General features: G+C 38.0%; 2 protein-coding genes, 1 long non-coding RNA gene and 1 other non-coding gene across 5 annotated transcripts; 2 read left to right on the top strand and 2 right to left on the bottom strand.

Moving 5' to 3' along the window:
* The first annotated feature begins 7,870 nt into the window (after window positions 1–7,870).
* On the top strand, window positions 7,871–15,048 carry LOC103386213 (solute carrier family 2, facilitated glucose transporter member 9-like). The gene is made up of 12 exons (XM_025059828.1): window positions 7,871–8,033; window positions 8,780–8,878; window positions 9,284–9,444; window positions 10,292–10,416; window positions 11,476–11,621; window positions 11,736–11,868; window positions 12,157–12,344; window positions 12,747–12,857; window positions 12,985–13,086; window positions 13,178–13,253; window positions 14,162–14,289; window positions 14,830–15,048. Exons 1-12 carry the CDS (start codon window positions 7,896–7,898, stop codon window positions 15,016–15,018), a joined length of 1,596 nt encoding a protein of 531 aa, XP_024915596.1. The 5' UTR covers window positions 7,871–7,895; the 3' UTR covers window positions 15,019–15,048.
* Window positions 12,971–16,337, bottom strand: LOC112487697 (uncharacterized). The gene is made up of 3 exons (XR_003051024.1): window positions 16,215–16,337; window positions 13,202–16,022; window positions 12,971–13,108 (listed from the first exon to the last, which is right to left on the bottom strand). It is a non-coding gene; the product is annotated as an uncharacterized LOC112487697 (long non-coding RNA).
* On the top strand, window positions 16,294–23,048 carry LOC103386210 (interferon-induced GTP-binding protein Mx). 2 transcript variants are annotated; one of them, XM_025059826.1, is made up of 12 exons: window positions 16,294–16,633; window positions 17,537–17,674; window positions 18,001–18,155; window positions 18,488–18,626; window positions 18,739–18,937; window positions 19,038–19,116; window positions 19,841–19,963; window positions 20,373–20,514; window positions 20,711–20,869; window positions 21,245–21,321; window positions 21,396–21,629; window positions 22,231–23,023. In XM_025059826.1, the coding sequence occupies exons 1-12, from the start codon at window positions 16,447–16,449 to the stop codon at window positions 22,453–22,455; spliced, it is 1,857 nt and encodes a 618-aa protein (XP_024915594.1). In that variant the 5' UTR covers window positions 16,294–16,446; the 3' UTR covers window positions 22,456–23,023. The 2 variants fall into 2 exon arrangements, with proteins under 2 accessions (XP_024915594.1, XP_024915595.1); XM_025059827.1 differs by having other exon boundaries at window positions 16,457–16,633; window positions 17,964–18,155; window positions 22,231–23,048.
* trnar-ucu (transfer RNA arginine (anticodon UCU)) lies at window positions 18,263–18,354 on the bottom strand. The gene is given in 2 exon segments: window positions 18,263–18,298; window positions 18,318–18,354. It is a non-coding gene; the product is annotated as a tRNA-Arg (tRNA).
* Window positions 23,049–23,175: the final 127 nt, after the last annotated feature.

Genomic DNA, 23,175 nt, shown 5'->3' with positions numbered 1-23,175 from the left:
TATCTGATTCATAAATTATTTTTAATTCCAGAGACAGAAAAAAGCATCAGATAAACCTGGTGCTTGGCCAAAGGGCCAGATTGAGACAGTCCTGTATATAAAATCGTTTCTAATCAAATTGATATACTCGTGTTACTCTGTCGTGAGACATAGAAAAAAATGTAAATCATTACATTTATATAACAGAGAAAACAAAACAGAAGAAATATTGTTAGCAAATCTGTGTTGTGTACACTCACCGCCACTGGCTTCCACTCTGATCAACTGAACTACTGAATAACTTTTGTCTCTGTGTGACTGGCTGACAAATGATTAACTTTTCATGACTGCCCCAGGACTTTATTATGACTCAGAGCACACTGTTTCTACTGCCGTTAGTTCAACACACTGATACAAGAGCATCTACATGACTCACACAACCTGTGCTCAGAACTGATTGGTCATCTCTGCTAACTTCCCTGAACGCTTACTTTAACAGGTAAAGTGACAAAATGGGTTTTTCACCATATGAAAACAACACGTTAGTGTTTAAAATGACTCAGTTACAACTGTAATACAAAACTAACAGACAAGTGATGTGTACATTAGGGCAACGACAACTTTAATCTGACAAAGTCCAAGTTGAGTCAATGAGTAATTTAATGACATAATCACAGAGAAAAAAGTACACAGACACACACATCCAGTAATGACCACGTAACTCTCCATACGTTGCACTCGTAGCTTTGGCTAAGGTTTTTAACACAGCCATTAGTTGTTCTTTCAGCTCCCAGTGAGATGCTGACATCTAAAGACACTCTTTTACTCTTCGAGCCTGCACTGGCATTACCTGATCAAGTTTTTACAATATTTTGTTCTCTTCTTTCATTAGTCTCACAGGTATTTTATCTTTAAAAGCAAACGGCCAACTACGCACAAACAATTGTCAAACAGTGATCTGAAATTAGACTGTGCCAACAAAAGAGAAATCAAGAGTTCTACTTAAACCATATGTTCTTCACAGCAGGTGATTCACACACTCGACACAAGCTGCTTCCTTTTCAAACAACACATCGTTGTGAAGAGAACAAAATGAAAATGACAGACTGGACAACTGGAACACACTTGGAGTGCCACTGTCTCCCTGTCAACCCCCGAAAAGTCAATCTACCTGCTGGGGAACACTCCCAGAGCTGAGATATTTCATTATGGTAAATTGATATTAGTCTGATATAAATTAAACCCAGGACAAAACTACTGCACAGGCAAAAGACAAGAGTTAAATAAAGTTCTTAGCAAGTGCATTTAGTCATACAAAAGTTTACAAACATTTTTGGAATGGTAAATCTTCTATTCTGGAAGATCCTATCTAAGGTTACATGAGTGCAGTTTGTTTCAACCTTAGAGTTTTGTTTTTATTATTTTTTCTGATTTAAAACACCACACACAATCTTTAAAAACTGTGTTATTTCACTTTCATGAATATAAATCAAGTTCAAATAAGTACTGCAGAAGTGACAGCTACTTGAGTTCCTTTGAGCACCCTGGGCACTCATCTGTCTACTCTGAATTTGCAACACAGCATGACAAACATGATCAAAAACAAATTTTAGAGAAACAAATATCTCTGGGGTCGCCAGAAATTTGGGATGTCAAAATGGGGTCACAGGCCAAAAAATGGTTGGGAACCACAGGGTTAGTGTCAATAAAAGAAAGCCACCGATGTATACAGAAGATTTAAAAATGAGTACAATTTACCAATTTAAAGATAATTACTTATTGATTTACCTATTTACATATCGGTGAAAATGCATTTTTTACAAAACTTATCAGTTAGGCATTACAAAACAAATAATACATCACCAGTGATCACAAAGGTTTAACCTTACACAGGCAGTATATTGTTAACTCAGCATGTTTCCTTTGGGAGATCCACGTGCACGTTGGGGAAGAAAAAAATGTTTCCGTGTATACTGCTGGGATTGAGTGTCTACATAATCTATCATCTGCAATCCACCCCCTACACCCCCACAAACACACACACACACACACACACATGGACTAATGCGTACGGTGTATAATTCTCTGTGGGAGCGAGCTCCTATGTTTTATAGATCTAACGTTGGACGAGAGAGGATTAAAAGTTAGTTCTCAGACTGACTTAATGATTCTGATTCCCTTTCTAAAAGAAATGATGAAATGACAAACTCACGACTCACCAAAAACAACAAACTGCTGTTATCAGCTGGCACTGTCACAGACACTGTAGCGTTGTTCTCCAGCCACACAGTCTTCTACCTGAGGCTGTTCTTACTCTTATCAATGGCTGCTCTATGCACTTTTTGGGTTGATATAAAATAGGGTTGTAAACATAATGCCTGGCGGCTGTCTTTATGATAAGCATGTGAGCGGTGTCTTCTTCATGTGAAAAGCCACTCACAGACTGTGGACACTTATACACAGCAGGTCAAAGTGTGAAGTGGGTGAAAAAGGTTGGTTTATTTCTTAACTCAGCAGCTTCTGGATGAAAACTCAAGGCCTGATATTGTTACTTTTAGGCTTGTGAGTAACCAACCCCCTCTGGACATATCAAGTTCCGACAGTGTGAGATGGAAGTTTCTCACTAAGATGTGAGTATGCAGGAGTTTCCTCGAAAATACAACTCAACAAACAGAACAAAATAAAATGAATGCTCGTAATTTTTACGGTGCGTTCTAGGAGCAAAATACATAATAAGGCTTTGTATAGAATAATAATTAATTATATTTAATAATTATTATCTATAATGTAACATGAATGAAATGTTACTCAAATTTTATTATGACACATCCAGAGAGATTGGATTATTATTATTATTAAATATTGTTATTATTGTTATTATTATTGTCTACTGCTTGCTTACTCCACCATACAGTACACAGACAAACCAAGGGTCACGGGGGATCAAGGTTGGTGATCAGTACTAACTTATAGTGGGTCTCATCACCATGTCAACCAATGAGAGCATAAAACAGCTTTAGTTCATGAACAGAAAAAATGGAAAAGTAAAACTCCCACATGGGCATAATCAATTTCACTTAATATTTTTCTTACAAGAGAAAACTACTACAGGGCTATCAACCCTGGTCCCCGTGTCTGTGACCTGGCACTTTGAAGTGTAATTACAGAGAAAAAGAATTGTTCTCCTTTAGCTCTTCACAGTTCTTATCGTAAAGAAAAGGGAACATTAACACCTAATTTCTTACAGATTTATCGATTCTGTCCAATTCAATTAGAGGAGAAAAAAAAAACTCACCCTCTACTCTCAAGGACTGTCAGACGGCTACAACCACCAAAGCAACTGCAACTGCAGTCAATAAAAAACCCCTCCGATCACATGAGAGCTATCTGGATAACTTAATTTACTAAGTCTGGGCATAAAGCAAAAGCATCCAAAGCCACATGCAACTCATGTCATTTAGGACTGACAATATAATTGTTCTTAATTAGGCCACAAAGGTTGACATTTAAAGTAGGTCCGTTTTAGTTATCTTGCTCATTTTCATACAAACTTTATTTTCAAATTTTAACTTTAGCTCCTCTCAGAAGATCAGTGAACAATTTGTGAAACAAGTGAACATCAGTTTGTTTATCAACTTAAACATTACATCTCATATTTCAGGGTTTTACTTTTACTTTCACTTGATTAGACCAGAGAATTTCTTGAACAAATAAAACTAAAATTTTGAACATCAGCGGAAAACTCGATGAATGACTCAGGTTTGGGACTAGGCTAACAGTGAAACATTTGACCTGAAAGGCAGTCTTCGAGAACATAAAGCTTTTTATTCACTTACCTTATGTTTCTGCCTGTCTGAATGTGTAAAAGTATATTTCCTGACATGGACACAGAATAGTCCAATTGTCCAACTCACTCACTTCTGGTGCAACGTGGACAGCTGAGCGACTGTAAAACTTTGACAGCGTCTGACTGTGTAATAACAGAGAGGTATAAAAACGCTCTGCTTTCAGTTGTTTCACTGATATTTTATCTGTCTGTTTGTGTCAAGACTCAGCTTGATTGGAAAAAAAACTTTGGAGGTTGGAAAAACAGTTCTGACTTTCCCCACAAAGTCTTGTTTTGTTAACCAAAACCACAGTTTGTCTGGAACTACACATTTACCCTTAAGTCTTACGCTCTTAAGGTTTATAGTTTATGTCTATTTGTTATTTACATTACAACTTTTTAAATTCTTTTGAAATAGCGAATACTTGAACAGAACTGAAAATAGCGCCCTCAGCAGACATTGGCCAAAAACATTAATGACCTTATGACACAAAACGTACCCACATTGATTTCTAAAATGTTAAGACACAAGTGCCAGCTTTGAGTTTTGTCATATCTTAGTCAAGCATTGATCTGGCCCATGAAACGTTGGTATTGCTGGTTGTCCATTTAATGGTACATTAGAACATATTTCGGGGTCTCCTGGTTTCCTGGACCAATTCCATTTAAATAATAATAATTATTATTATTATTATAGATGTAAATCTATTTCAAAATGCTAACCACTAGGGCTAATGTAAGGATCATCATATCAAGTATTGAGTCAGAAAGTATAATACAGCTCTAAAACATATAATGTATATGTATATATAGATTATACATTATAATTATATATAGTAAGATATTCAGTTTATATATATTTAGTTTTCAATGTCGGTCGATCACTTTAGCAGGACAAAAATCAGTGTGCCTAGGCAATTCAATGTCATTAATAGTTCTTTCTTTCTTTCTTTCTATCCATCCTTTGACAGAGTTACTTCATTAGAATCCATATGTAACAGTAATAAAAGTAACAGTAAGGGCAGCCCTTTTGGAAGTACATAGCACCATCTAATGGTCAGGAGGGGAACTACATGTACAATGTAAGCTTATGCTACCTGAACAGTACAATTCAAATCACCTATTTCACTGTTTTGGTAATGGGTAAAACCGTTGGGTAGCAGCTAAAGTCTAATGTTTGTAAGTGTGGCACGTGAATCTCTCTTTCTCTCTGTCTCTATTCTCACACGCACGCAATACCATCGTCGATAAAACGTAATCACGTCAGAACAGACAGGACACGGCGATGGACACCGATGTTTACTCACATTTCTGTGTTTTTCACTCTATCTCTCGACGTGCCTGGATCGGTTTTGTCACCAAAGAGAGAAGCTGAGGGCAGTGAAGGCATTACGCAGTTGTTGTACCTAACTGTTTCCAAAAATCTATTGGCAAACTGCGATTATTTGCCTATTTATCTTCACGTGGCGACTCCGACCAGTGTTTGTATTAAGTGCTCCACTGGGATCCTCTTATTTTTCAGTTTCATTATCGTATTTTCAGCGCATTTAACTCCTTTTTCTGTGAACACGCTTGGTATGCCCAGGCAGCAGGGGCGTTTAAGAGAATTTGTGGGCCCGTAGGCATAGAGCCCAACCCCAAATTTAAAGCATTCTAATTTGTTTTTTAATAAGAAATGGTACATTTGTTACACATTGGTGTAACCTAAGGTGAAGTGGGGGAGTTTTATTTTCTTTTTATTGTATTTTTTGTTTGTTTGTTTGTTTGATTTTTGTGAGGGGGGCATTCCTCCTGAACACACAGCGCAAGTAAATTGGTTTGATATAAAAACAATCAAAGCCTAAACCTAATTAATTCACTTGAAAAACTGACCAATCAGTCAATGCATGAACGTTTTGAGCCAATACTTAAGTACAGTACCACAGGGGTCAGTCAAAAATGTTGCAAAATTACATGAAATGTAAGAAAACCACAGAGAAGGTCTAAACACTTTTGCAAGTGATTCCCCCCTCTTTTTTTTCTTTTTCTTTTTTGTAATATTGGGGGATTTCCGAGCCACACACTCCGTCGCCCCAACAAAAATCAAATTACATTTCACATTTATTGAACTGACTTCATATTTTATGATGAATCAAGATCGATAACATCAAATAACACAAAGTTCAAAAAGATAAAACAAAAGTGCAGTTGTGCCAACAGCACCTGAACCTTGAACATATCCTCCTGTTTGTCCCATCATGTCTCAGTCCCCCACCAGTGGGGCCCGCCCCACACTTTGAGAAACATTATTGCATTTGATTTTACGGAATGAAATGTTTCAGCAGGTTTACATTTTGGTTTGGTTCAAATATTTTTAAATATTTAAGGCAGCCAAAGGGAAGAGAAAACAACGAAGCAAATAGAAAAAGAGTGATTTGATATGTTAACAGATAACATAACAAATCAGTAGGTCTACCTGTAGATCACCAAGGGGGTACTGCTGGATCATGAACAATTGAAATAAAAAATATATAAATATAATTCTATATTGTGTAGAAGAATGTAATAATACTGTGCCATACAACTACATGCATTTAATCAGCACTCAACATGTAAGGTATAAAGTATGTTCAGTTTATATGAGTAAATATATATTTAACGTTTTCAATGTAGCTTTAGGTAAAATACATTACAAAAGCCGTAGCTAAAATGTACCACTGTCATCCAAAGACATCAAGACAGTATCTAGGAAAACAATGCTTACGTCATGTTTAATTGTACAAGGAAGCTGGCAGGGCCTGTGTATCATTCATGAGACAGTGATCAGAGGTTTATTTAATCCAGAGTCCAGGCAGGTAATCCACAGGTCAACGAAGGAACGTTTGGCAGGCAGAAACAAACAGCAACGATCAGGAACACAGGGACGCAGGAACAGCAGTGCAGGAGCAACAAGCACTGGTAAGCATGCAGGAGCAACATCCATTGACACACAGAGAACACAAAATAACCCAACAAAGACTGAGTGATGCCAGAAAGATCTCACAGAGCCACTGAGTGACAGTCTGTTGTGAACACTCAAAAATGAGAGAAGGTTTTTCTTGTTTTCTTTCTTTCTCTCTCTTTGTCTTGAAGGAAACCCAAGTCGTATGTTATTTATATGCTACTTGCCACCTTTCTTGTGTGCTTGCCTGCAGCACCCCTTGTGGATTTTTTTTTTGTGATGAACAGCCAGTTTATCACAAGAAAATCCACAAGGGGAAAACTCAAAAAGGGTGGACATAACTGTTTGATATAATCCCAATTTAGTGACTCAGTGCCTCAATATGTCGAGAACTCTGATTTCTACAGGAATTTGATGAACATTGTCCAGTGTAAGCTGCATCAAGTTTTATGCAATGTGAAATGAAGTTAATTGAATTAATTATTATCAATAATTATTAATGAAAGCGAGGGGTAAGAGGAAAATAAAAAGTAAATAATTGTGTGGTCAAATGACACCTATGAGTAAACAGTGCTACTGGGTAACAACCTGAGTCTTGAAAAAATATGTAATCACAGTCTACAGCTGCACTTAAAGATGCAGCTAAATAAGATCAGAGCAAAAAAGGCTCTGCAGTAAAGACCTGTGACCTGCAGATTCTAAGGTGAAGGTTTCGTGAGGCCCTCCTGTTGGCGCTTGCGCTCCAACTGTGGGATGCAGCCCTATGGTAGAGGATCACTGATGAGTTTTTTAAATCTTGTGATTAAATCAAACATGCCAGGTTGCAAGGATTTCTGTGTAACGCAGGGAATTTAAAACACTAGCTTGAATGCACCGTCTGATTGGGGGAGGGGAGTAGCACAATGGACTTTAAGCAACAAGATTGAAGCATTTCTGTACATGGGGAAGTCATAAATGGTAATGGTTCACCAGCTCAACACGACCACTTCACAATGACTTTTCCATCTCTAGGCTGTGGATGCATGTGCTGGTAAGTGAACACAACCTTAGAAAATGAGGGGAAATTAGATCATCTGAAGTTTTTGGAGTCACAGTGCAGCCGCTGCTAGCATTAACCTGACCCAACCTGCCCTGTATGTCCCTATGTTCTTAACAGTGACTATGTAGCAAATGCTTTGCAAGTTCTATAGATACAATTTAGACCAAGTATCTCACCAGACATTTTCATTCAAGGCGGCCATGGACCCAAGGAAGAATGAAGAGCAGAGATCCCAGGACGTGAACATTTCCATGAAGAATTGTGAAAAGGTTAGTGTGCTTAAAGGAAGAGATGGCAGAATCATTATAAGAAAGGGAATGTCCTAATGATTAAACAAACGATTTGGGACTACTTTGCTTTGAGTATCTTTAAGTGTCTGTCACCTTAGCTGCTGCCACCTGCTAACTCACAACCCAGCTCCTACTTGTATATGAACTGGGAATTTTATTTATTAGAATCTGAAGACTTCTTCCCAATTTTTAAACACATTCTTTGCCAAATCAGTTGTTAATAGCTGGGGTTTAAGGTAAGGATCATGCTTGATGAAAAAGTTCAGAAAATCCCAGTAGTCAGAAAACCGGTCAAGAACTATTAATTTAGTTAACAAGTGACAAAAGCCAAAATCGTAAAAGCAAGAAAAAAGCATAGGGACACTAGATTAACAAGTGGAAAGAAAGAAAATAAAGAAGTGCAGAGAAAAAGATAACTAAACATGTGTTGACCAGGCACATGTAATCACTACAGTGGAAGACTCTGGAGAGCAGGAGAGGTGATAACACACATAAAACAATAGGCATACCACAAGGAGGGGGGTGTATTTTAACTGGCAGGGCTGNTTATATAGACCTGGACCTACTATACACGTGAATTTTCTTCTTTCAGTTTCCTTGGGGTTTGTTTGACCTTGACATCAATGTCACAGCCATGTGACTCTTTAACGATATGGCATCTGACATGTTCTGTATGAAGTAAGGTATAAAGAGTGTCATGTCCTTTCTGTCTCATTTAATTGCAGCCTGTCACAGCATGTTTGCTGACTGCAGCCTTCTTCAGTGCCCTGGGTTCGTCTTTCCTTTATGGATACAACCTTTCTGTCGTCAACGCTCCTGCTGTGGTAAGTCAAACTGTTGATTCAAAACACAGTTACCGCCTGTACCTTGCGTTTAAGCCTTTATGTAAAGCCTAAGCCAGTAGGGGTCGTGCAGACTAGTCTACTGAGCCACCGACCCTCTAGTTATTTGTCCGGTGCTTTGAATACTACAAATTTGAGTTAACATAAAGTACTATGTAGTGCACAGAAATCATTTTAAAATCTCTGTGTAAACACTTTGTGAACGTAGTGAAGGTGTGTTGGTCTAGAGATATTCAGGTCAGACCTTTCCAAGTATTGTGAAACAACTGTTTAAAAGTAATTCGAGTACAATGATTTTTATGGTTATTATATCTTTTATAGCTGTGTATTATTGCTTTCAATGCTATAAAGACTATTTAAGTTGAAACAGTGTCTTTTATGTTGCAGTACATCAAAGCTTTCTACAATAAGACATGGACGGAACGATATGGTCAGCCTATCGGGACAGAGACAGCTACCTTACTGTGGTCTGTTACAGTGTCCATTTTTTCTATTGGGGGACTTCTGGGAGCGTGGTCTGCCTCTTTAATTATTGGAATACTAGGAAGGTGAGTCTATTAGTCTTTAAGGTACTGATTCCTAAGCTGGTATTTTGTAAAAAATATCCATGAATATTAAATCAGAATAGAATAGAAAAGTCTTTATTGTCATTGTTATTAGGGAGTGGAGGGGTACGCTGAAATTGAGTGCTCCCAGAGAGCCACTGGACCACAGAAAAGTGTTTTAAAACACAATAACCAAGAACAACACAAAGAACAAGAACAATAACGACATAAGGAAGGAACAGCATCAGACTAAACTTTTCTGGGGGGGAAGGGAGGTATTTTCTTAAAATAGAGGCATAAAAAAGTGAAAGTATGATATACACTGCGAAGGTGTTATATAAACAACTGAGAAAACACGCTGTGTGCTAAACTGTTGTAAAGTGGCTGTAATCTTTATAAGGCACAGGTGATAAAGGGAGGGAGGAGGTGGCAGATTGGGACGGTGTTATGTCTGTCTGTCAGTCAATGTGTCTGAGAGTGAGTGTGTGTGTGTGCCCTGGTTCTGAGTACAATAGGGGCAATAGGTGGCTTGGTGGTTAGGGAAGGAAGGTTTCAGGTTCGAGTCCACCAGCTGCCACTGAGCTGCTCTGAGCATGGCACCTTCCCCTCACACTGCTCCCCGGGCGCTTAAAGCTGCCCACTGTTCACTTTGGTGATGGGGTAAAAACAGAGGTCACATTTGGTTGTGTGTGCAGTGGTGAGCTGTGTCACAATGACAAATAATTCACTTTTTCACTTTCACAAGAGCGACAGTTCCTCTGCCTCGGCCTTGTACGCTGTCTCGTCTTCATCACAAATGAGTCCAATATGAATTACTAATTCTTAATTTATTTATTTTTTTGTTATGCAGAAAAGGAACCTTGCTTGTCAATAACAGCTTCGCCATTGTAGCTGCACTGCTACTGTCTTTGGGTGAAACAGCAAAATCGTTTGAAATGCTCATAATTGGCCGTCTCGTCATGGGAGTGGACTCAGGTCAGAGGTCTTTAAGTCTTAATGGTAGACTGAAACGTGTCCTGCTTTGTGTGAGACTGCCCAGCATTTTTATAGTTTTATCCATCCAATCATCTATTATCTGCCTTTTTTAGTTTGCAGGAAGGTTTAATTGGTCAAATTAAAAACCTTGTCCCAAATTGTGTTTAGAATTATCAAAGATAGTACAGATTGATGTAACAAGTGTCCAATAAACGCCACCCACCCACAACAACAGCAGCATCCCTCAGATACACCCAGACCGTGTGCTAGAACATGCTCAAAGCGAAATGATGGTGGTCTGTCAGTTATTATAACATGACCAAAACAATATTCCTCAACAGTTCTTGCTGATATCACTAGTTGACATACGTTATTGCACAGAGCAGACAGACTCATGTGTAATTCATTTCGATGCAAAATAATAAGGTCAAAACCAAGTTAATATAAATTAAATGGACTACAGCCAAAACTTCATGGCTTCAGTCGACCAAGACTTTCTTTGGTTGATTGACCTAGAAAATAGCTCCAGTTGTCATCTCAGAGCTGTGACTGAGGCTCATCAAACTACAGGCATGTGTCATGTACTGTTGGCCTTATCTGCTGCCTTATCTGCTGTCTTCTACAACCAACCATGAAGATAAGAAGGTTTGGTCAGCTTGGTTAAGAGTGAGATATTGTCTATTAAAAGGTTGAAGTCTTTGTAGGGCTACGCACAAGAACGGACTTTGTTTTGAGTCCATCACAGGGGCAAGCGTACAACTTGCAATTCTATCTATTTATTTTTAGTAAAGCTGATAAAATGAATGCATTGAACACACTGTGCAATCCAAAAATAATTCTGTAATGCGTTGAACGGCATCAGATGATCTGTGAGAAATATGGTCTGTTTAAAATCAGTTTAAAAGTTTAAAATCAAGACGATAGAAATATCCAATTAACATCAGGAGAGAATATATGTGTGACATTTTGCAAATCTGAAGTATCTTGATGCTTTAAGTCATGCATTCATATATGGAATTTATATTGTGTAGTTGTGTTTTTTTTACCTGTTTGTTGCAGGTATAGCACTGAGTGCACTCCCCATGTACCTGGGAGAAATTTCCCCAAGACACATAAGAGGCTCTATTGGCCAGCTCAACTCCATTCTGATCTGCTTGGGTGTGTTTGTAGGACAAGTGCTGGGGATGCCAGAGCTGCTGGGACAGGCCAGTTTTAATCTAAGATGACAGAAAATATTTGCTGTATTGATGATGGATTGACAAACTTTGAAGGCAGCCTGAATATCCAAAGTGTGTTTTTTTTCATACCAATATGTGCAGGAATCTAGGTGGAACTTCCTGTTTGCGTTCCTGGCAGTGCCAGCTCTACTGCAGCTCTGTGTCCTTCCCTTTCTGCCAGAAAGTCCTCGCTATCTGTTGATTGAGAAGAGGGATGATGCTGGAGCAAAAAAAGGTACAGAGCCCAACCACAGGAATTACACACAAAAACTTAAAACATGTGGTGGTAATTATAGGCATGTGGACATGACTGTAAGTAGAGGTGTATGAGGCACAGTTTCTAAAAGTTAAATATTACTACTACTATTGCTATCAACTATTCCGACTAATGTTGTATACTATTTTCAAAATAAGACCACGTTCAAATTAGTTTATGAAAATAATTTAAAGATACTGCAAAAGTGCTATTATCAATTAATTAATTAAATAAAAAAACATGTACCCCTTCCTCACTCTTCTACAGCATTTCAAAGGTTTTTGGGAAAGAAGGACGTAACCTGCGAGCTTGAAGACGTCCTAAAGGAAGGCCAGGCTTTGGGCAACCAATCCACTGTCACTGTGCTACAGCTGCTGAAGAGCCGCAACGTACGCTGGCAGCTTATCACCATTGTTATCACAATGGTTTGCTATCAGCTCTGTGGCCTCAATGCTGTAAGCTGCAGGTTATTTTTCCAAGTTTCTTAGCCTAGGAACACAATAGTTAGCTGCCGACAAGTTGAGTTAAAAAAAGTGTTAAGTCATACGTTTAACAAATTTAACTGTGTTTTATATACTACCTATACACAATAATTTCTCTTCATTTGCACATACCTAATATTGTTTCTAACTAAAGGAAACCCAACAAGAAAAAAAAAGTCTAATCGTGATCATAGAATTTTAGACTAAATAATGGATATTAAATTTTATTCGCCTCAACTTGCCCGCAGGTAACATTTTACTTAACTTACTTTTAAGACTAGATCCTGCTATTTTTGATATGTAATATGTACTTTGATTCTCTGCTTGTGTTTTACCTCCACGATGGTAAAAAATAATAACTTTTCTTTTTCACAGATCTGGTACTACACCCATAGAATTTTCAAGGCAGCAGGCTTTTCAGACAGCATCATTCCCTACATCACACTAAGCACAGGGGCTGTAGAGACATTGGCTGCAATTGCCTCAGTAAGTGTTGTATAAAATGAAAGATTAATACTTAATGTGACAGTAGACAATGGCTGTTTCCCTTTTTTGGTAAAGACTCAAGACAGAAAATAAGGTTTCTAAAAATATTGCATTGTCTTTTCTATAGGGTATTGTGATAGAACGAACAGGCAGAAAGATTCTCCTCATATTTGGATTCTCTTCCATGGCTGTGTTCTTTGGTCTCCTCACAGTGTTCCTCAACTTCCAGGTCAGCCTCTCCCTCAGTTTACCTAATAACACAAAGTGAATGTTAGAGAACCTTCACAGTCAATCAGAAATCCCTCTCTCTTTCCTCACAGGACAGCACGCCATGGATTCCATACCTCAGTTACGTCTGTATCTTGGCAGTGATCGCATCCTTTTGTTCTGGTCCAGGTGAAACCAAAGTCCTACACTTTCTTTCTACCTGAGTAGAGTACAGTACAGTGGTGAACTGTCAAGGCCAGCAAGGCCTTCTCTGCTGGCCTAAACAGTATTAGAATCAGTGACTTATGTTGCAATATAAAGTGAATATTTATTGAATAATATAAAATACACGGTCCATTCTTATGTTTTCACCAATCAAATATAAGCCTTGTGTTGCCATGACCAAAGAATTCTGCCTTATTATTGGTGGTTTCTGTGGCCATAATGTTATTAAGATGTGGATTTAATCAGGCAGGACGCCTGGCAGGAGGGTAGTAAATGTTCACACCCCTAGTGAAGAGGTCAGGATCAGGACAATGTCAATCATTACGGCAGAGACACTTTCAGATAATCACTATCACAACATGATAGTGTTGTGATAGTGATAGTGAATAGTGATAGTAATACATGTAGTATTACTTGTTGTAGTGCATATAAAATTTCCACGACAACACCAAGTAATCTTTATTTGTGTGTGTAATTGCCTGAGGCAGTAGTTGTGGGTGTGAATGGAAATTCTATAAGCATTAAGAGCTACAGATCTTGAGCCGGTCCAATTAAAGGCAATAAAAGAAAACCCATATAACACTATGATTACAGGCTGACGTCCAAATGTAGTAAACCTTCAAGCAACGTATTTGAACATTGCCAAGGCACAAAGATTGCATGTTTGTTTGTTTTCAGCAAATTGCACCACTGTATTACATAACCACAGGTTATGTAATACAGAAATCCATGCTTTATATTTATATCGTCCCAGATGTTACCACTGATCTTTAACCACTTAAAATGGTCAACATTTATAATAGTTATAATTATGGATCTGTTTCAAATTCAAAGAAAGGTTTTATTATTTACTCTGTGTTTTTCTCCACCAGGGGGCATACCCTTCATCCTGACCAGCGAGCTGTTTGAACAGTCTTACCGTCGACCAGCCTTTATGATCGCCGGCACCGTGAACTGGCTGTCCAACTTTGCTCTGGGGCTCCTGTTTCCATTCATTCAAGTGAGTTAATACGTGATCAACATGCTGTACCTGCACATATATTAATACACATACACTATTTTGGCCTGAGAGCCTTTGTATGATTAGGAACGATTGTATTGCATTAACACACAAATATAAGAGTAAAATATAAAAAGTAAAATTATAAACACATAATGTAATTATTAATACTGTATGTAGACAGGACTAAAGGTTAAATGAGCCACATAAGTACAGAAGACACTACATTGGTTAATCTACTGGTAGATCCTGATCTATTTATTGGGCACCCTACTGACTTCTATTGACAGTCACAACAGCCTTACATATTGGTTTGGAACACTGTTTTATACATGGCAATGGTACTGGGCAGTGTTTTGTTATTTTATACAAATCTACAGACGAAGATGCAAATCAACTGGGATACCATTTTTAACAACTCTGCAGACAGAAAACAGACCTGTGATGAGGTGTAATCAGGTTAACGTCAGGTTGTTTCATTTAGAAAAAAAAAAGCATCCCATTTTATTTACAATCCTGCCATTGTTCTTCTCTTTGTAGGAGGGCTTGCAGTCCAATGCCTTCCTGTTTTTTCTGGTGATCTGCGTTTTAGGATCAATCTACCTTTTCATGATCCTTCCAGAAACCAAAAACAAAACATTTATGGAAATCAGCCAGAACTTTATCAAGCTAAACAACATCTCTGCATCCAACAGCCAGCATTTAAAGCTTACTGTGTATGAAGGTTGACACCAAAAAAAGAAGACTAAAATCTGGAATTTTTTCACTCTGATATGTGAGACAAAATCACACACAATTATACACATTTGCCACTATTTATGCTGTTTTGTATTTTTGTAATAATATAGCCAATATCATTTAACAATACTGGTTAAAATTTGTATTAAACTTGTGATTGACTGTGCAATGAAGTATATTTTAATATTGTATTAAATGTTTATAAGTTCAAGCCAAACTTTTTTTCCTACTTAACTTTATTCCTCCTTGCCCTTTAGTAGGGAGTTCCCTACTATTATTTGGTTTTTAATCTGTCTTAATTGTTAGGCTTATCACAAATGGCGCTTATTACCACAGACTCTTATCACATAAAGTTTATGAACTTTTATGAACTTTGAGGAATCTTTATTTAAACAACAGCTAGTGGTTTCTATGTATCAATAACCAACCATGGTGACATAATTGTGATTTGTGATTTAGATAAATTATACTGACAGCAGTGGCCCTTGGCTCATACAGGTGTCTGGCACAGCTATGACAATATGTTTTATCATTAAATGAACACATTTGAAAACAAAGCAAAACCAAATATTTTGAACAAGATGTGAAGCTTTTTATCTTTGATCGAGCTTCCACTCTCCCCCTCCAGAAAAAAATAAATAAATAAATAAAACTGAACATAAGAACTTCTATTTTGGCCCCATTGCGATTGACATAGTGCAAAAGACAACACCCTTTGCAGAAATGTGTATTCTTAATGAAAAAAATGTAAAGATTTTCCATTAATTCCTCATATTTTAAATGTGTCTTAGAACATCTTGACCTGACTTTACATCTGTTGATAGGGGTTTTGAAACTGTGTAGCAGTTTATATCGAAAAAAAAAAAACTTGCTTTGACTGATAACTCAGTAGATAGTCCCAGAAATGAAACCTAAGTCAGAAAACTGAAACCATACTTACAGGAATTAAGAGTCTCTTGGATGCATGACGTCACGGCTGACAATACTGGCTCCAACTGAAAGTAAGAAAAATTAACATTACCAACATTTTCTGCCAACAACCAACACTAAATCCTTCTTTTGATGTCCGCTAGGCTCTCATCACTCTAGTTGCAATACTGTCACATGGGGGTTAAATGGAACTACGACAAGAAAAGATTCCTACAAGATGTAAAGGACTAAAAGAAACATTTCAAACATCAACCTACAGTACATGTCCTTCCTGAATAGCAAGACCTGAGAATTCTACAAAGGTATAGTTCATGTGAATTCCCCAGAATGACTATTTTCAGTTTTGACTTTGTTCTAGTGTCGGTTTTTTGGAAACGAAACCTAAGCATTCTACTAGGTGTTACCAAGCACAGGCGGGCGTACATGACTCAGTCACTGTGTAAACCTCAGGCGACGCGTATCTCCTGCTAGAACATCACCACCACCACGATGAATGACTTGAATGTACATTTCGAGGAAAAGGTTCGTCCCTGCATCGACCTCATCGACTCGTTGCGCTCTCTTGGAATAGAGAAGGACCTGGCGCTGCCCGCTATTGCCGTGATAGGAGACCAAAGCTCTGGGAAAAGTTCGGTGCTGGAGGCACTGTCAGGGGTAGCTCTGCCAAGAGGAAGCGGTAAGACCAATGTAAAATAAATGACGTAAATTCTAACAGGGGAGCTTTTTAATTAAACCAGAAGGTGGTTGTCATTATATTTTACGAAAGCAATTAACACATATATCTGGCTTAACCTCATGCAAATGTTTGATTTATGCCTAATCAAATATTAGGAAAATTAAAGACTATTGAAGGACAAACACGTCTTTAACAGATATTATCAGCCTCTTAATATCAAAATGGTTATGATAGCAAATAAGCTCGGGTGCTATGTTTTTTAAATTCAAGCTTTTGGTGCTGTAAAACGCTGAGGAACAACATCCCCCTATTTATTTTTAACTTATTTCCGTTAACAGAGACACAAAACACGCCTATTTCCAGGATAGCGCCCAATCACTGTCTTAAAATACATATTCTCATTGGTAATTGGCGCTCACGAGACGTTCATTAAAATCTGTAAACTTCTTTACCTCCTTTTAACATTATATTGGCCTTTCACAAAAGAGATTAGTCTTTACCACTTATAATTTTTACTGGCGAATATATAAGTAGAACGCTGATTTGTTCTGAGCCATTTTCAGTGCTTGGGTTGTTTAGTTTTCTGATTTGAATTTTGTTTCTAGTAGGTGGCAGTCATGGAGGTCGATAAGAATACTGCGAGTGTCTGCGTCAGTAGTCATAAAAAGCAGTGTAACCAGGAATTCATATACTTCAGTTTTCAACTGTTATGTAGATTATACTAGTTTAGTATAATGGTTGACACCAGCTGTGGTGCTCTGACTTGGTTGTGCTGGTATTGGGTCCTTTCCATGTCCACTACTGTTCTTGGTACAGCCACTGATTTCTAATTGGTTGAACACTTTGCTCACATTTCATTACAATTCTTCAAAATATTCTGTCCTTTGCCCATCAATTGTTCAGGAATTGTAACAAGATGTCCCCTGGAACTGAAGATGAAAAGGAAGAACAACGGCGAGGCGTGGCATGGAAAAATAAGCTACGAAAATTATGAGGAGGAAATAAAGAATCCTGCTGATGTGGAGAAAAAGATTGAAGAAGGTACATGTCAAGAAGTCGTAAAAGGCTTAACCCTGATAAAGGATCCTCATGTTCTATTGAAGACCAATGTCCACAATAAGAAAAACAATCACTGCAAAAACAATATTTTTTCTGATGCATTGCCCTTATACTGACAGAGGTCAATGGCCATGTCATAAAATCTATTAAGGAAAAATATGTTCTTATTGTAATAACTGTTGCTGTTTTGTCTCATCTAAATACTACACTAAAAATATGTATATAAAATAGAAATTTCTTGCTCCTTATTTCTATGATCTTGATCATTCAGTTGAATACAGCGGACCTGTCCTCTGTCTGTACTCCAGCTCAGAATACAATGGCTGGGGTTGGTGTGGGTATCAGTGAAAACATGATCAGTCTGGAGATCGCCTCTCCGGACGTTCCAGACCTTACCCTCATTGACCTCCCTGGCATCACTAGAGTGGCCGTGCAGGGACAACCAGAAAACATAGGAGATCAGGTATGACGGGTTATTATGGATCAAAGGAGGGGGCAAGAGTGGCACGGTGCTAGGATTCAACTCTGAGCACTGACTCTGAACATGACTGACTGACTGACTGAAAACATTGACTCTGGTGGGACTCGAACCCACAACCTTTGAATGTCTTATTCCCAGAGTAGCTAGAAGTCCAATGCGCTATCCATTGCGCCACAGAGCCCTGTATCAATGCTGCAAACCTAAAGTTTGTCACAGGATACAACAGTGAAACCCAAACACACTGACATGCTCACTATGTCACCTCTGTAACATGTCGAGTTCTTCTGTTGTTCATTATTGAATAATTCTTTCAGATAAAGAGACTTATTCACAAGTTTATCACAAAACAAGAAACCATTTGCCTGGTGGTCCATGCTTGCAATGTGGACTTAGCAACCACAGAGGCCCTGAAGATGGCACAGGAGAAGGATCCTGATGGGGAGAGGACTTTAGGTACACACACACACATACATACATACATACATACTGTATGACATCAAAAACCACTGGGGTAGACTTTGGCTACGTGACCTAATCCTGAGGAACATTTTTCTTTCCTATTCAGCGATCTTGACCAAGCCTGACCTGGTGGACAGAGGCACAGAACAGACAGTGGTTGACATTGTCCACAATGAGGTCATTAGCCTGAATAAGGGCTACATGATTGTTAAGTGCAGGGGTCAACAGGAGATCATGGAGAAGGTATCTCTCAATGAAGCAATAGAAAGAGAGAAAGAGTTCTTTACAGAACACATGTACTTCTGGTTAGTCGTTTTTTGTTGTTTTGTTTTTTTTTTCAAACATCCAAAACATATTGTTTCACAGAATATGTAGCATTTATTCAATGGCTTATTGTTGCTGCAGCTCTCTCTACGATGAAGGCCTTGCATCTGTTCCCAAACTGGCAGAGAAACTCACACTCGAGCTGGTGCATCACATCGAGGTGAGTTGTTTTTCCCTCATGAAGCCCTAGTAAGACTAGTGGTCAGAGCAAAGCAAAACAAATAAGAGTTAGATCTTCTTTCCTCAATTTCTGTGAGTATGCCAGCATTGTGTTCAACTAAACAGGCCCAGTTTGCACAAAGAGTAAATAAATTGTGAGGAAACTGAAACTAGAACCTCATTATTTTCCATCACATACTGTTCTCTTTGTGAAAGTTTTGTTTGGTGGTGCACTGTGGGATTTTATTAATGTAATAAGATTAATTTGGATGAGCCTTAATACATATTATTGCATTACATTATCATATACAATAATATTATTGTATCTCAACTGTTTAAAAGACAAAAAAGAAATCATACTGTGGAAGGGTTCAATACCTTATTTTGGTCACTGGGTGACACTGTTGTCTATTGGGGTTAAGGGAAGGTCGGGTTAAAAAATGTAGGCGCTAGAAGAACACAGTGATTGACAGTATATATTGCTACTAGAAACCAAAAGATAAGTTGTGAGTGTAAAACATTTTTTTTATACGTGTATAAGTGTATAGATTATGTGGACATGAGTCTGACATTAATGCCGGTGACTCGATGGGTCAAGGTTTAGGCTTTAGTGTCATTGGATTTTACGTTTGAATAACCTTCAGTACAGAAAAGAGGAGTCAATGTTCAGCTTAGTTATTGCTTCTGTGGCCAAGGAGAACTGACTTCTACTTTGTGGTTTTTAGAAAACTCTTCCGAGACTGGAAGAGCAGATAGAGGAGAAACTTCAACAAACACAGACAGAGCTTGGGAAATATGGCACCGGACCCCCGTCTGATGTAGCTGAGAGACTTAATTTTTTTATTGATGTAAGTTCCTTCACCCTCTTACACATGAACATTTTCTCCCTATGTATCTATTACATATGCCAATGACAATGAAATGTAATCTATCTAATCTAAAATAATTTAATCTGAATTCAGTAGATATCATATCATATCTAAACTACAGTATACAGGGTTTTTTTTATTTCCATCAATTGTTTGTATAATTTCGTACAATCTAATTGAATCTTATCTGATTTAAGATAAACAATTTCAACGTTTGTGTTGTGTATAATTCAATCTAATCCAATTTAGTCTCATGTCCTCATGTCCCTATAGTAAAACAATGATATTATATTAAACTCAGCTATCACATAAACAAAATGTAAAACAGATAAGGATTTGTTTTTTTACACTGTGTTCAGCTGTATTCCCTGTCACATGTTGTGTTCAGAAAGTGACAGCATTCACACAGGACGCCATCAGTCTGACTAAAGGAGAGGAGCTCAAGTGCGGGGAGAAGCTCAACGTCTTTTCTTCACTCAGAAGAGAGTTTCGGGGTTTGAGCGGTCATCTGGAACAAATAGGATACAAAAGTAGGTCCTTTAATTTCTGATGAAGCAGGAAAGGTTTTTTTAGTGGCTCAAAAAGTTTAGGAAACGCTGTTTTAGTCCAACACAAAAGAACAGGTGGAGGAAGTGGTGTGAGTGGGAAGAACAATTGAGTCTTTCTCAAATATGTGGATTAATTTGATCTATTGACCGTATTATATTAATAATAACTGTATTCCAGCTTACTTAAAGATTAGGAATGAGGTGGAAGCCTATGAAGACAAGTATCGAGGAAGAGAACTGCCTGGCTTCATCAACTACAAGACCTTTGAGGTCATGGTGAAGGAGCAGATCAAACAGCTAGAAGAACCTGCGGTCAAGAAACTCAAGGATATTGGAGGTTTGTTGTTGCAAAATCAGGCTGCACCCATTGTTAAGTTAAGTTTAGCAGAATTATTATATATGTTGCATAACCACAATTCTTGACATGTTTCCATCACCATTTGATTAATCACAAATGATCAATTATTGAAAATTGAGGTTATCACAATTAATTGCAAATAATAAGTCTAATGGTTATGGGCTGGTGGCTGGTAACCAGGTTAGATGTACCAATTTTAAACATTATTAACATTATTAATTGCTGCCCAGTGATGAATCAAAAATCAATCATGACAGAATAAACTAATCAGCAGCTTTATTTCAGTAGGAAAGAAAAATATACATTTGGTGTGTGGCAAATGCTGTATATTAAAGCATTTTGTTTCTTCTCTAGAGGCTGTTAAGAAGGTGTTCATACAGTTGTCCCAAAGTAGCTTCACTGGATTTCCTAACCTTCAGAAAACAGCTAAGGTCTGTCATGGAGTGCCACTGAGGTTGATGTGCTGTTATTGAGTTTTAGACTGACCAGAATGTCATTTCAACAGGCAAAGATTGAAGCCATAAAGCAAGAAAGGGAGTCAATGGCCGAAGCCATGCTGAGGACCCAGTTTAAGATGGAGATGATTGTTTACTCCCAGGACAACACCTACAGCAACAGTTTGAGTGACAGAAAGAAAGAGGAGAAGGAACAACAAAAAGGCTCAAAAAATCAGATTGACAGGATTGACAATTTCGCAACTCTTCAACAACTAATGTTGCACCTTCAATCATATTACACGGTTAGTTGAAACAATCGTCCTGTTTATAAATGCTGTCTTCAATTCCACTGTCCTTTCGGCATCAGGTCTGTAGAAACCTCAGAAACCAAACCATTGTCACTAACAGGCTGTCATTTAAGTCAGGGGTTTCCAACCCCTGGTCCAGGGACCAGTGCTGGTCTGTAGGTCACCAAATTTGAATCACAGCTGATTAATCAGTGAAATGAAATGTTTAAAAAGTTCTGGGGGATTAGAAAAGCCTCTTGACCATCTGTTCAAATGCAACCCAACATTCTTTTCCTAAATGCATTATTTGTCGCATTGGTTTATTTCCAATGCTTCAAGGGTAATTTGTGTGACTAGATAGTCTTTAGTAACATTTTCCAGGTTACTGTGGGCTGAGATTCCTAACGAGATAAGAGTGGGTTTCAAACCATCAACCAATTTCATATCTTCCAACAAAAATGCTTGGCCTCCCAAGGTCTGCCCAGATATCCCTTCAAACTGGAGGGACACAGCAGTGTGCAAACTTTACCCCCTTTACTCACTAATTGTTTGCACAGTGTTATTGTTAAGGTTAAAGGATTTAAAAAAACACTGTTGCTTTTGGTTGTACCTTCAGATTGCCAGCCAGCGTCTCGCAGACCAGATTCCGATGATCATCCGTTACCAGATGCTGCAGGAGTCAGCTGTCCAACTGCAGAGGGAAATGCTGCAGATGCTCCAGAATAGGGAGAATTTGGAATTCTGGCTGAAAGAGGAGCAAGACATTGGGCACAAGAGGGCTGCCCTACAGGGACGCCTCAAGCGTCTCATGAAGGCTCGTACATATGTGATGGACTTTTAGATCAGTCATTCCCAACCTCTGTTCCACGGCATATAGTGCGCCATGAATGATCAGCTAATGTACTGTATGAAAATATCCAGTTTCATTATTTTGTCTAAATCATTTCATCATATTTACTGCTAACAATTGCCCCAAGTTCAGCTTAATAGGCAGAACAATTAAATATTTTCCACTAGATGGCAACAGATAAAAAAAAGACTTCCTCTTCAATTGCTGTGAGTTTACAAGTGTTGTACTGAACAGGCCTAGGTTTCACCCTTATAGAGATAATTATATTTGATAACATTTATATCTGTGACATTTTTGTTTGATAGTGCACGCTGGGATTTTTCCCACAAAAAAATCAAAAAGGTTGGGAAACGTTGTTTGAGATGTCTGACGCAAAAGAACAGAAGTTCAACTTTCATTTTGTTTGTTTTTTACAGAACCAATATACACTTGAACGTAGAGCGAGTAGTTACAACACCTTTTGTGCACTATTGTTATAGTGGCTTTATTTTCTGGCAATTCTGTTATGTGAAATACTGTATAAATACGAGTTAAAAATAAAGTACATACAGTACATCAACTGCCCTTAGTTCTTACACACCAAATACTATGGTAACACTCAAGTCATTCTCTTTTGCTGTGAATACTTAATCACAACCAAATCAATCTATAATGAAGACCCTACCTAACAGAAAGCAGGGGATTGTAAAGGGTGCTTCTGATTTAGCCATT

Source organism: Cynoglossus semilaevis, chromosome 11 (assembly GCF_000523025.1).
Source record: "Cynoglossus semilaevis isolate Cse_v1.0 chromosome 11, Cse_v1.0, whole genome shotgun sequence".
NCBI classification, from domain to species: Eukaryota; Metazoa; Chordata; class Actinopteri; order Pleuronectiformes; family Cynoglossidae; genus Cynoglossus; species Cynoglossus semilaevis.
The sequence above is the reverse complement of the archived record's forward strand: the minus strand, read 5'-3'. Positions and strand labels throughout refer to the sequence as shown.

What these genes read in the sequence shown, in the direction of transcription:
- LOC103386210 (XM_025059826.1), top strand. Translation starts at nt 16,447, where the DNA reads ATGAATGACTTGAATGTACATTTCGAGGAAAAGGTTCGTCCCTGCATC. An exon ending in ACAGAACACATGTACTTCTG is followed by an intron (nt 18,938 to 19,037) that starts GTTAGTCGTTTT and finishes TTGTTGCTGCAG; the next exon opens with CTCTCTCTACGATGAAGGCC. An exon ending in AGCTGGTGCATCACATCGAG is followed by an intron (nt 19,117 to 19,840) that starts GTGAGTTGTTTT and finishes TGTGGTTTTTAG; the next exon opens with AAAACTCTTCCGAGACTGGA.
- LOC103386213 (XM_025059828.1), top strand. Translation starts at nt 7,896, where the DNA reads ATGCTTTGCAAGTTCTATAGATACAATTTAGACCAAGTATCTCACCAG. An exon ending in TCGTCAACGCTCCTGCTGTG is followed by an intron (nt 8,879 to 9,283) that starts GTAAGTCAAACT and finishes TTTATGTTGCAG; the next exon opens with TACATCAAAGCTTTCTACAA. An exon ending in ATTATTGGAATACTAGGAAG is followed by an intron (nt 9,445 to 10,291) that starts GTGAGTCTATTA and finishes TTTGTTATGCAG; the next exon opens with AAAAGGAACCTTGCTTGTCA.